Source organism: Coregonus clupeaformis, chromosome 11 (assembly GCF_020615455.1).
Source record: "Coregonus clupeaformis isolate EN_2021a chromosome 11, ASM2061545v1, whole genome shotgun sequence".
In the NCBI taxonomy this organism is placed as follows: Eukaryota; Metazoa; Chordata; class Actinopteri; order Salmoniformes; family Salmonidae; genus Coregonus; species Coregonus clupeaformis.
In genome coordinates this window covers 46,026,216-46,040,097 of record NC_059202.1, presented here as the reverse complement: position 1 = coordinate 46,040,097, position 13,882 = coordinate 46,026,216, and the positions used below count along the sequence as shown (strand labels likewise).

The 13,882-nt window shown below is 48.8% G+C and overlaps 1 protein-coding gene across 1 annotated transcript in view; it reads right to left on the bottom strand.

Moving 5' to 3' along the window:
- The window catches only part of LOC121576901 (laminin subunit beta-4), a 63,856-nt gene extending 51,525 nt beyond the window's left edge, over positions 1-12,331 (bottom strand). Inside the window, exons 1-2 of the mRNA XM_045223569.1 lie at positions 12,171-12,331; positions 11,092-11,249 (exon numbers count right to left, since the gene is read on the bottom strand). Of these exons, the coding sequence (XP_045079504.1) occupies positions 11,092-11,249; positions 12,171-12,195 (183 nt within the window). The 5' untranslated portion in view covers positions 12,196-12,331. The remainder of the gene's footprint in view (positions 1-11,091; positions 11,250-12,170) is intronic.
- Between the last annotated feature and the right edge of the window lie 1,551 nt (positions 12,332-13,882).

Here is a 13,882-nt window from a genome sequence, read left to right as displayed (position 1 = left end):
GGTTTTTAGACATTTTTGCAAATGTATTACAAATTTAAAAAATATCACATTTACATAAGTATTCAGACCCTTTACTCAGTACTTTGTTGAAGCATCTTTGACAGCGATTACAGCCTTGAGTCTTCTTGGGTATGACGCTACAAGCTTGGCACACCTGTATTTGGGGAGTTTCTCCCATTCTTCTCTGCAGATCCTCTCAAGCTCTGTCAGGTTGGATGGGGAGCATCGCTGCACAGCTATTTTCAAGTCTCTCCAGGAATGTTAGATGGGGTTCAAAATCGGGCTCTGGCTGGGCCACTCAAGGACATTCAGAGACTTGTGCCGAAGCCACTCCTGCCTTGTCTTGGATGTGTGCTTAGGGTCGTTGTTCTGTTGGAAGGTGAACCTTTGCCCCAGTCTGAGGTCCTGAGCGCTCTGGAGCAGGTTTTCATCAAGGATCTCTCTGTACTGTCAGCTTCCTGCTTCCCCTGTTTGTCTCCTGGCCTCTAGAGGTCAGCTGTGTTCCCCTTTGCCTTAGTTTTTCCTCATGTGTCCTAATTAGCTTATCTATGTCACCTGTGCCTTGTTTCCCCTTGAGTATTTTAGCTGTGTGTTTTCCCCTTGTTTCTCACTTGGTTATTGGCGTCCTGTCTATGTGTCTCCTGCTTTGTCCCACCGTATCAGTCCTAGTAAGTTATTCTAAGTTATCTTTAGTTTGTTTTTCTCCCCTCGGGAGTTGTTTTGTTTTGCCTCCTGTTTTGGAACATTAAATCTACTTACCTGGAGTATTGCCTGGGGTGTTTCATTTGGGTCCTACAACATCTCCTCTGTGGCTAAGGGGTAGTACCCCCAGCTCTACACATTTGAGACCGGAGTTCTAGCCCGGCTTGTGACAGAATAACCAAGTCAATCATGGACCCAGAAACACTCAGTCCCCAGGACCTGTTGGCGGTGATCATTCGACATGAGGCTTCTTTCCAGCGCCATGAAGCCGTTCTCAGCCGACAAGAGGAGCTGATGGCTAGACATTCTCAACTCCTGGCCGAAATGATGAGTTCCCTTCACCAGCTCTTTGAACGCCTCCTTGGTTCTCCCCCTTCCCCCGGTCACCTCCCAGTGACGACAGGCCTTCTCGGTTGGCGGAGCCCCGACTACCACCTCCCAAGCCCTTTTCTGGGGATCCAAGCTCTTGTCAGGGTTTCCTCACCCAATGCTCCCCTCACCTTCGAGCTCCAACCCTCAAGTTTTCCCACAGACCGTTCCAAGATTGCCTACCTCATTACCCTCTCTTCAGACAAGGCGCTCGCCTGGGCCTCTGCGGTGTGGCAGTCCCAGGAGGCCTGTTGTGACTCCACGCTGCATTTGTAGAAGAGTTCAAGCGGGTGTTCGATCATCCTGTCAGTGGGCGGGAGGCTTCCAAGCGCCTACTGTCTCTCCGTCAGGGCCCCCGAAGCACGGCAGATTTTGCCATTGAGTTCGAACCATAGCAGCAAGGAGCGGATGGAATGATGAAGCGCTGAGGGTCTGCTTTCAGGGAGGGTTATCTGAGCCCCTTCAAGATGAGTTAGCCACCCGTGAACCAGCTGAAGATCTCGAGTCCCTCATAGCCTTGGCCATCCGCCTGGACAATCGTCTAAGAGAGCGGAGAACGGCTCGCCGTCAGGTGTCTCAGTCCCAAGTTCCTCTGAGCAGCTCTGTTTCTCCTGTTTGGACTCCGTCATTCAGAGCTGCCCCGGCTCCTGAACTGCCCCAGGATTCCCCGGGAGAGCATGCAGTTAGGCCGTTCCAGGCTTTCTTCCAACGAGGAACGTCGCATGAGGAGCGTCGGTGCCTCTACTGCGGGGTTGCCGGCCACTTCCGCTCCACTTGCCCCGAGCTTTCGGGAAACGCCTGTCCCCGCCCAGCTACAGGAGGGTTGTGATGGGGAAAATTAGAGCTCCTCCTACTAACGCGGTCCTAGCTATTCCAGCCACTCTGTCCTGGGAGGGCCACCAGCATCGGGTCCAGGCTATGATCGATTCCGGTGCCGCAGGTGATTTTATGGATGTAACCTTGGCTAAGGAACTTAAGATCCCTACCCAACTACTTCCTCAACCCCAGGCAGTTACAGCCTTAGATGGCAGACCTCTGGAACCAGGAAAAGTTACTGAGGCGACTCAGTCCCCTGCGACTTACCATCTCTCAACACCAGCAGGAGGAGACCTTCTATCTCATTGACTCTCCCGAGTATCCTATTATCCTGGGTCACCCTTGGCTATGCAGACATAATCCCCAGATCGACTGGCCTACTGGCACCATTCTTAGCTGGGGTCCCACTTGCCAACTCACCTGCATGCTTCAGAGTTCCTCAGCCCCTAGTACCCAGTTTCAAGAGTCTGTTGACGTCTCCCGAGTCCCCAGTGTTTACCATCGGTTCAAAGCAGTGTTCAGCAAGGCCCGGGCTACTGCCTTACCGCCTCATCGCACTTATGACTGTGCCATTGACCTACTCCCCTGGGTGCTGCCCTCCCTAGAGGTCGGATCTTTTCCTTGTCCTCCCCGAGCACGCAGCTATGGACACCTACATTAAGGAGTCCTTGGCAGCCGGCCTCATCTATGCCTCTACTTCCCCGGCTGGGGCGGGCTTTTTTGTTGAAAAGAAAGACGGGGGTCTGAGGCCTTGTATTGATTACCGGGGACTCAACAAGATCACGGTTCGAATCGATACCCTCTTCCTCTCATGGCCACTGCTTTTGAGCTGCTTCAAGGGGGCTTCCATTTTTACTAAGCTGGATCTCCGCAATGCTTACCATCTCGTGCGGATCCGGCCAGGAGACGAATGGAAGACGGCGTTCAACACGCCCACGGGACACTATGAATATCGGGTGATGCCGTTCGGGCTCACCAATGCCCCCGCAGTATTCCAAGCCCTGATTAATGATGTTCTCCGGGATATGCTTAATCTGTTCGTCTTCGTGTACCTGGACGATATCCTCATCTTCTCGAGGTCACTGAAGGAGCATGAGGGCATGTTAGCCGGGTTCTCCAGAGGCTCCTTGACAATCACCCTCTACGTTAAGCCTGAGAAGTGTGAATTTCATGTTTCTCAGACTCAGTTTCTCGGGTTTATTGTCACTCCCGGGCACCTAGAGATGGATCCCAAGAAGGTCAAGGCGGTCCACGATTGGCCCACACCTGCCACGGTCAAGGAGGTTCAACGGTTCATTGGCTTTTCTAACTTCTATCGGAAGTTCATCAAGAATTTCAGCTCGGTGGTAGCCCCCTTGACGACGCTTACCAAGGGAGGAGGGACCAAGATTCACTGGGGTCCCGGAAGCAGCAGGGCCTTCGAGGATCTCAAGCGCCGCTTCACTTCTGCTCCGATTCTGGTGACCCCTGACCCAGAGAGACCTTTCGTGGTGGAGGTGGACGCCTCAGAGGTGGGGGGTGGGAGCCGTCCTGTCACAGAGGGGTGCGGATGGGGAGATTACACCCTTGTGCCTTCATGTCTCGCCGCCTGTCTGAGGCCGAGCGCAACTACCACGTGGGGGGATCTAGAGTTGCTTACGGTTAAACTGGCCTTGGAAGAGTGGCGCCATTGGCTTGAGGGGCTCAGCACCCTTTCCAGGTTCTCACAGACCACAAGAACCTGGAATATCTCCAACAGGCTAAGCGGATGAACCCTCGGCAAGCACGATGGTCCCTTTTCTTTAATCGATTCCAGTTCATCCTGACTTACCGACCTGGCACCAAGAACGTCAAGCCGGATGCTCTGTCTCGAGTCTATTCTCCCGAGGTACAAGAGAAGCCCTTGGCATCGATTATTCCGAGGTCTAGGATCGTCGCACCTCTTCAGTGGGAACTAGAAAGAGGGTACGAGAAGCTCTTGCCCATGAGCCCGATCCAGGCGGTGGTCCTGCCGGTCGCCTGTTCGTTCCTCTCTCGGTTCGGGCCCGCGTCTTGCAGTGGGGTCATGAGTCGCCCTTGACATGCCATCCTGGCAGTGCTCGCACACTGGAGTTCCTCCGACGGCGGTTTTGGTGGCCGTCCATCAAGAAGGACGTGCAGGTCTTTGTTGAGGCCTGCCCTGTGTGCAACCAGGGAAAAGTCGACACGCCAGCGACCCCAGGGACTGCTCCATCCCATTACCTGTTCCTCGAAGGCCATGGTCACACCTTTCTCTGGACTTTGTTACGGGACTTCCTCTATCCCAGGGCAACACCGTCATCCTGGTGGTGGTAGACCGTTTCTCTAAAGGCTGCCCGGTTTATTCCCCTGCCCAAGCTGCCCTCGGCTAAGGAGACTGCGGAGCTCCTCATGAACCATGTCTTCCGGATATTTGGCATTCCCCTGGACGTGGTCTCTGACCGAGGTCCCCAATTCTCGTCCCGGTTTTGGGGGCCTTCTGCAGGCTTATTGGGGCCACAGCCAGCCTATCGTCAGGATTCCATCCAGAGTCTAATGGCCAAACGGAACGGATTAATCAGGATCTGGAGACCACCCTGCGGTGTATGGCGGCCAGTAATCCCACGTCTTGGGCCACCTATATTATTTGGGCTGAATATGCCCACAACACCCTCAGTCCTCAGCCACCGGATTGTCCCCCTTCGAATGCCAGTTCGGTTACAACCCTCCTTTGTTTCCAGAGGAAGAGGCGCAAGTTGGTGTTCCCTCGGCCCAGCGCTTTGTCCAACGCTGTAGGCGGACCTGGAAGAAGGCCAGGTGTACCCTCCTTCGGACCTCCCAGAGATACCAAAGTCAGGCTCAATCGCCACCGCCGGACGGCCCCTAGTTTCCGAGCTGGTCAGAGAGTTTGGTTGGCCACTAAGAACTTGCCCCTCCCGGGTCGAATCCAAGAAGCTTTCCCAGAGATACATCGGCCCTTTCCGCATTTCTAGAAAGGTTAACCCCTGTGTCGTATCGTTTAGTTCTGCCTCGCTCCCTTAGAGTTAACCCCACTTTCCATGTTTCACTCCTTAAACCTGTCTTGTCTTCTCCTTTTGCCCCCACACAGACCCCCCGCCACCTCCCAGGATCATAGACGGCCAGCCAGCCTACACAGTCCGCCGGATACTGGACTCCCCGGAGGGTCCAGAACTCTCTGCAGTATCTGGTGGACTGGGAGGGCTACGGGCCAGAGGAGCGCTCCCTGGGTTCCGGCCAGGGACATCCTGGACCCAGGGTTGATCCGAGATTTTCGCACCCTGGGGCCAGGGTGTTCCTGGAAGGAACGTCAGGAGTCGTTCCTAGAGGAGGGGGTCCTGTCAGCTTCCTGCTTCCCCTGTTTGTCTCCCTGGCCTCTAGAGGTCAGCTGTGTTCCCCCTTTGCCTTAGTTTTTCCTCATGTGTCCTAATTAGCTTATCTATGTCACCTGTGCCTTGTTTCCCCTTGAGTATTTTAGCTGTGTGTTTTCCCCTTGTTTCTCACTTGGTTATTGCGTCCTGTCTATGTGTCTCCTGCTTTGTCCCACCGTATCAGTCCTAGTAAGTTATTCTAAGTTATCTTTAGTTTGTTTTTCTCCCCCGGGGAGTTGTTTTGTTTTGCCTCCTGTTTTGGAACATTAAATCTACTTACCTGGAGTATTGCCTGGGGTGTTTCATTTGGGTCCTACAACATCTCCTCTGTGGCTAAGGGGTAGTACCCCCAGCTCTACACATTTGAGACCGGAGTTCTAGCCCGGCTTGTGACAGTACTTTGCTCCGTTCATCTTTCCCTCGATCCTGACTAGTCTCCCAGTCCCTGCCGCTGAAAAACATCCCCACAGCATGATGCTGCCACCCAGTGGAGGCTCCTCAGTGGAGGAAGGGGAGGACCATCCTCCTCAGTGAATTTCATAAAAACAAAAATTGTAAAACATTAAAAAAGTTAACCTTTTTAGATAAATATATTCACATGTCACCAAATAATTGATTAAAATACAAATGTTTTGCAATGAAGGTCTACTGTAGCCTCAACAGCACTCTGTAGGGTAGCACCATGGTGTAGCAGAAGGACAGCTACCTTCTGTCCTCCTCTTGGTACATTGACTTCAGTACAAAACCTAGGGAGGCTCTTGGTTCTCACCCCCTTCCATAGACTTACACAGTAATTATGACAACTTCCGGAGGATGTCCTCCAACCTATCAGAGCTCTTGCAGCATGAACTGACATGTTGTCCACCCAATCAAGGGATCCGAGAATGAATCTAGTACTGAAAGCATAAGCTACAACTAGCTAGCACTGCAATGCATAAAATGTGGTGAGTAGTTGACTCAAAGAGAGAGAAAGACAATGGTTAAACAGTTTTCAACAAATTAATTTCTTCAAAAATGAAGGAGAAACAAGAGAGAGAGAGATTGTCCTTTATTTCACTTTCAGTTTCACTTACTTAGCTAGCAAATGCAGCTGGCTAGTTTAGTTACTCAAACACCTGGCTCAAATAGGGATGCTATGTTAACTAGCTGGCTATGACTATCCAACACAACACTGGAACTCTTCCAAGTCAAGGTAAGCTTTTGATTTTATTAATTTATTGCAATGGCCCGCCAGTGTAACTGCTTACTGACTATACACTGTAACGTTACTGCATGATTGTAGCGGGTTTACTAACATATTAGTTGTATTAGCTATCATTATGTTGGCTAGGGACGTTACTTTAGCTACAGTGGGGGAGAACAAGTATTTGATACACTGCCGATTATGCAGGTTTTCCTACTTACAAAGCATGTAGAGGTCTGTAATTTTTATCATAGGTACACTTCAACTGTGAGAGACGGAATCTAAAACACAAATCCAGAAAATCACATTGTATGATTTTTTAAGTAATTCATTTGCATTTTATTGCATGACATAAGTATTTGATACATCAGAAAAGCAGAACTTAATATTTGGTACAGAAACCTTTGTTTGAGATCATACGTTTCCTGTAGGTCTTGACCAGGTTTGCACACACTGCAGCAGGGTTTTTTGGCCCACCTCCATACAGACCTTCTCCAGATCCTTCAGGTTTCGGGGCTGTCGCTGGGCAATACGGACTTTCAGCTCCCTCCAAAGATTTTCCTATTGGGTTCAGGTCTGGAGACTGGCTAGGCCACTCCAGGACCTTGAGATGCTTCTACGGAGCCACTCCCTTAGTTGCCCTGGCTGTGTGTTTCGGTCGTTGTCATGCAGGAAGACCCAGCCACGACCCCCATCTTCAATGCTCTTACTGAGGGAAGGAGGTTGTTGGCCAAGATCTCGCGATACATGGCCCCATCCATCCTCCCCTCAATACGGTGCAGTCGTCCTGTCCCCTTTGCAGAAATGCATCCCCAAAGAATGATGTTTCCACCTCCATGCTTCATGGTTGGGATGGTGTTCTTGGGGTTGTACTCATCCTTCTTCTTCCTCCAAACACGGCGAGTGGAGTTTAGACCAAAACACTCTATTTTTGTCTCATCAGACCACATGACCTTCTCCCATTCCTCCTCTGGATCATCCAGATGGTCATTGGCAAACTTCAGATGGGCCTGGACATGCGCTGGCTTGAGCAGGGGGACTTTTGCGTGCGCTGCAGGATTTTAATCCATGACAGCGTAGTGTGTTACTAATGGTTTTCTTTGAGACGGTGGTCCCAGCTCTTTTTCAGGTCATTGACCAGGTCCTGCCGTGTAGTTCTGGGCTGATCCCTCACCTTCCTCATGATCATTGATGCCCCACGAGGTGAGATCTTGCATGGAGCCCCAGACCGAGGGGTGATTGACCGTCATCTTGAACTTCTTCCATTTTCTAATAATTGCGCCAACAGTTGTTGCCTTCTCACCAAGCTGCTTGCCTATTGTCCTGTAGCCCATCCCAGCCTTGTGCAGGTCTACAATTTTATCCATGATGTCCTTACACAGCTCTCTGGTCTTGGTCATTGTGGAGAGGTTGGAGTCTGTTTGCTTGAGTGTGTGGACAGGTGTCTTTTATACAGGTAACGAGTTCAAACAGGTGCAGTTAATACAGGTAATGAGTGGAGAACAGGAGGGCTTCTTAAAGAAAAACTAACAGGTCTGTGAGAGTCGGAATTCTTACTGGTTGGTAGGTGATCAAATACTTATGTCATGCAATAAAATGCAAATTAATTACTTAAAAAATCATACAATGTGATTTTCTGATTTTTTGTTTTAGATTCCATCTCTCACAGTTGAAGTGTACCTATGATAAAAATTACAGACCTCTACATGCTTTGTAAGTAGAAAAACCTGCAAAATCGGCAGTGTATCAAATACTTGTTCTCCCCACTGTATGTATTAAAGTTGTGATTCCGGAGGTTTCTCCTCACTCCCAGCATAAGGCGCTAGTAGATTCAGGCGCAGCTGGGAATTTTATCGATCGCCAATTCACCTATAAGTTATTGTTAAGCTATTGTACCTGTTGATGTGCCCTTCCCCATCCATGCCCTAGATAGCCGCTCTTTGGGGTCCAGGATTGATTAGGGGGAAGTCACAGCGCCTCTCAGGATGAAAAGCAGGAGGGCCATGAGGAGGAACTACGTTTGTATTTGATTGATTCTCCTGCGTTTCCCGTGGTGTTGGGGGCTTCCCTGGTTAACATCTCATGACCCCAACATTTCATGGCAACAGAGGGCTCTCAAGGGGATGGTCTGATCAGTGTTTTGGGCGGTGTGTAGGTGTTTCCGTAGGGGGCAACGACGGTGGAAAGCCCAAACCAAGTTCCCACCATGCACATTCCACCTGAGTATGGCGATTTGGCACTCGCCTTCTGTAAAAAGACCTCATCGACAGGGGGATTGTGCGATAGACCTCCAAGTAGGCGCTGCTCTTCCGCGTTGTCACGTTGCTGTGGATTGGTGTGGTGTAGAATCAGGCGCAGGAAGCAGAGGATACGTCCAACAAGACTTTACTACAGCACACAAAATAATCCAAACAGCCCGGAGGCAAAAAGGACGCACACAGGCGTAAATAAGCGAGCGCACACACAGGTGCGAAAATACTCTCCTAAACACAAGGAGGAAGCTATGAAAATAGCGTACCGACACGGGTAGCGCAACAACACGACACGAACAATTACACACAACACTAAACTAACAACAAGGAAACTAAATAGGGTGCTAAATGAGACATAACACAAAACAGGTGTGACTAACAGACAAAACCAATCAAACAAGAAACATAGAGCGGTGGCAGCTAGTACTCCAGAGACGACGACCGGCGAAACCCGCCCGAACAAGGAGGAGGAGCCGCCTCGGCGAAAACCGTGACACGCGTAGTCATGTGTATCCTCTGTCTCAGGAGGAGACAGCGGCTATGGAGACATACATCACAGAATCTCTGAGACAGGGATACATACGGCCGTCCACTTCCCTGCGTCCTCGAGTTTCTTTTTGTGAAGAAGAAGGATGGGGGTTTACGCCCTCTGATTGCTAGTATGACGGAGTCATTACACGGGCACGATTCTTCACAAAATTGGATCTCAGGAGCGCGTACAACCTGGTGCGCATTAGGGAGGGAGATGAGTGGAAGACAGCATTCAGTACCACCTCGGGTCACTATGAGTACCTCGTCATGCCATACGGTTTAATGAATGCTCCTTCAGTCTTCCAATCATTTGTGGCTAGATTTTCGGGACTTGCATGGACAGGGTGTAGTGGTGCATATTGATGACATTCTAATATACTCCGCTACACGAGCCGAGCATGTGTCCCTGGTGCGCCGAAGTGCTTGGTAGACTGTTAGAGCATGACCTGTATGCGAAGGCGGAGAAATGTATTTTCTTCCAGGAGTCCATCTCCTTCCTGGGACATTGGTTGTCTGCGTCAGGGGTGGAGATGGAGATTGACCGCGTTTCTGCCGTGCGTAATTGACAGACTCCCACCACGGTGAAGGAAGTGCAGCGGTTCTTGGGTTTTGCCAATTACTACCAGAGGTTTATCCGGGGGCTTTGGACAGGTAGCAGCTCCCATTACCTCCCTGCTAAAGGGGGGTCCGGTGCATCTGCAGTGGTCGGCTGAGGCGGACAGGGCGTTTAGACATCTGAAGGACCTGTTTACCTCGGCTCCGGTGCTGGCACATCCGGATCCCACTTTGGCGTTCCAAGTTGAGGTGGATGCGTCCGAGGCTGGGATCGCCGCTGTGCTGTCTCAGCGCTCGGGTACGCCACCAAAACTCTGCCCCTGTGCTTTCTATTCTAAGAAGCTCAGTCCGGCAGAGCGCAATTATGACGTGGGGGACAGGGAGCTGTTAGCTGTGGTTCAAGCCCTGAAGGTGTGGAGGCATTGGCTTGAGGGGGCTAAACACCCTTTTCTCATTCTGACTGACCATCGTAACCTGGAGTACATCCGGGCAGCGAGGAGGCTGAACCCTCGCCAGGCAAGGTGGGCTATGTTTTTCTCCCGATTTGTATTTAAGCTCACCTATAGACCAGGGTCACAGAACGCTAAGGCAGACGCCCTGTCCCGACTATATGACACAGAGGAGAGGTCCATTGAGCCCACTCCCATACTCCCGGAGTCTTGTCTGGTGGCACCGGTGGTGTGGGAGGTTGATGCGGACATCGAGCGGGCGTTCACGCACCGATCCTACTCCCCCCACAGTGTACAGAGGGTCGGAAGTACGTGCCGCTCGAGGTTCGCGATCGATTGATATATTGGGCTCACATGTCACCCTCCTCTGGTCATCCTCGTATTGGTCGGACAGTGCACTGCCTTAGTGGGAAGTACTGGTGGCCCACTTTAGCTAAGGACGTGAGGGTTTATGTTTCCTCCTGCTCGGTGTGCGCCCAGTGTAAGGCGCCTAGACACCTGCCCAGGGGGAAGTTACAACCCCTACCCGTTCCACAACGGCCGTGGTCTCACCTATCGGTGGATTTTGTCACGGACCTTCCCCCCTCCCAGGGGAACACGACGATCTTGGTCTTGTTTGTATTTGATTTACTGTGCAAGTAAAGTTTGTCTGCCAGTAGCTCGGTGTCCTGCGCTTGACTTTGCTCACAGCATACACGTCGCCCTGACACTGTCTGTCTGTGCTTGTGGAACATATCTGTTTTGACATTAGTACTGTGTACAGAGACAGATGAACATATGCAGACAACACTGCCTTCAACACCACATCTCTAGTTTGTATTTAGGAACAGTGCACCACAGAGCCCCCCTATCAAGATTTAAGTCCTGACCTCCAGGTATCCGAGGATGCAGTAGTTCTGGGGCCTGTTCCGTCCACAGGTGGAGGAGGCTGAGAGCTGGGCAGCGCGGCCTACCATCAGGTCCCCCAGCTGGGGGTGGCAAGAGTTCACATCACAGTCTTCCTGGAGAAGGGCCCCAGGCACCAGCACTGGAACAGAGAAACTGAACAGTCAGAGGGGTCAAGAAAGAAAACATTTTCTTATCCTTTTCTTTTGCTTTAACCTGTTTAGTGTTTGTTTATAGATTATAGATTAACACTAAAATGTAATACAGGATTTAGAATGAAAAAGTATGATGTCAAGGCTGCACTATAATAGCTAGATCATGGAAGATAATATTATGAGTATTGTGCTTCAGTACTATTTGTTTTGGAAGGATTTAAACCCTATGCTCACAAACAGTATAGTGAAAAAAGGATACATGCATTGACTATACTTACAGTATGTGTAAGCTGTCATTATGTAAAGATTATAGGTCATTATTAAACACTTTGGTGCTTTTGATTATATCCAGACACTGTAATCATCAACAAGCCAGATGTTGTGCTTCTTTTCCCTTTCTAAGTAAACATTTTAAGTAAATTACAAATTGTTTTAAAGACATGTCATCTTTGATGGGGCCTTTACGAAAATAAGTATTTTATTAAACAGAAATAAAAACAAATAAAACCAAAAATACTACAATTTCTAAGATGACCAAAGTCACTTTTTATAACACTCAAAACTTCTACTTAACAATAGTAAAGTTGTCCATACATGACTAAAATGATATCTACCATTATGAATATTAGGGAAAATATGCAAATAAAAATGTATTCCGCTAGAGAAAGCAAGTGCCAACAAGTGGAAATATTCTCCATCAGTGTGCAGCAAGTGATCACATCGCCTGTGGAGAGAGGATTCCATGGACTATAATGTCAAAGAGATTCTTCCTGCCAAAAACAAGACAATTTAATCCTGCCCCTGTTGAAACAAATAGCTGTGAAGATCTGTGTTTTTCCTTTTTCTGCTACATGTGATTTGCCTGTCATCAATTCAAATAGTGCCAAAGGAAGGTGAGTGTGACTTACACATGAGCAGGAACAGAGAAACCATCCTGCAGGTTGTTGGCTGCCAGACCTATTGGGTGGTTGAAAACAACCCAGAGTGTGAAAACCCAATATATTTGCTAGATATTACTGCACTGTTGGAGCTAGAAACATAAGCATTTTGCTGCACCTGCGTTAACATCCGCAAATCTGTGTACGCAACCAATAAACGTTGATTTGATTTTGAAGACCGAGTCACCATGTTTTCAGTTCACTGGACCCAGATTAAGCCTATTCCTTGACAAAGAAGCAGACTCAACAGAGATGCTCTATTGGAGGTGCTTTTTAGTCCAATAATGAATAAGGGTCCAGTGAACCAGACCAAAGTGTTTATCACTGTCAATGGGGAAGGAAGGGAGAGGGTCTGTAAAAATTAATTAGTCAGGTCTTGGTCATAGGTCAGACAGTGAACAACACATTAGCCGAAAAAAATTGTAGAGTGGAGAGTTGATGTCCAGGACCTTTCTACCAGTACAATTAGGTGAGGGTATTCACATTATCACAGGTAAAATCAAGGTTTCACCAACATGCTGATAAATAGGTCCAGACATGCTGGGCAGGTCATTATTTTGGCTACCATGGCTATGCCCACATACAATGACAATGCCCCCATCCACAGGACACAGTGGTCACTGAATGGTTTGATGAGCATGAATATGATGTAAACCATATGCTATGGCTGTTTCTGTCACCAGATCTCAACCCAATTGAACGCCCATGGGAGACACCAAATGATGGAATTTCTCGTGGAAGAATGGTGTCACATCCCTCCAGTAGAGTTCCAGACATTTGTAAAAATTGATGCAAAGATGCATTGAAGCTGTTCTGGCTTGTGGTGGCCCAACGCCTTATTAAGACACTTTATTCACATTTACATTTTAGTCATTTAGCAGACGCTCTTATCCAGAGCGACTTACACTTAGTGAGTGCATACATTTTCATACTGGCCCCCCGTGGGAAACGAACCCACAACCTTGGCGTTGCAAGTGCAATGCTCTACCAACTGATCTACAGGGGACTTATGTTGGTGGTTACTTTATTTAGTTAGTTACCTGTATACTGTCACAGCAAAAGAATCCTGCAGCAACAGGACTTGAACGTTTAGTCCATAATGTTACTTGATCGGTGGTTTGGCTATTAGCTGGACAAAAGTAGGCTACATGAAAAGTGCAATGTTGTTAATATAACTGTGTGTTAGTGTGGGTTTTCAGTTAATTTATATAAATAATCTGCATTTGCTGCAGTGCAGGAAAATTCTCAACAACAAAAGCGTGATCAAATTAAGATCCTAAACTACCAAATGTTTAGGCAATGTATTGTAAATACAAAGTGCCTACAACAGTAAAGTTTACACATACCACAGAAGCCATTCGCTTCATCACTAAATATTCAGATCATTCTGGTGATGTGATATTAGCTAAGCTGCAATGCCTTTGGTGGTGTGACTGATTTGACCATCTCCCCTAATTGTATGGGCTACTTTTCTCACATCGTGGGTCATATAGCCAATTCACAATGGGAGACTTAAATGCATGGCAGCAAAATAATATGCCCAAGGGACTACATTGGAATGTACAATGCCGTATATCACGGTTCTCTGCAAAAGTGCACCCTCAAGGGAGGAATGAACTTTATTGGGAATGTATGGGCCTCAAGAGATAGTTTGGGGATTTACTCTAGGCTATGCTTCGACT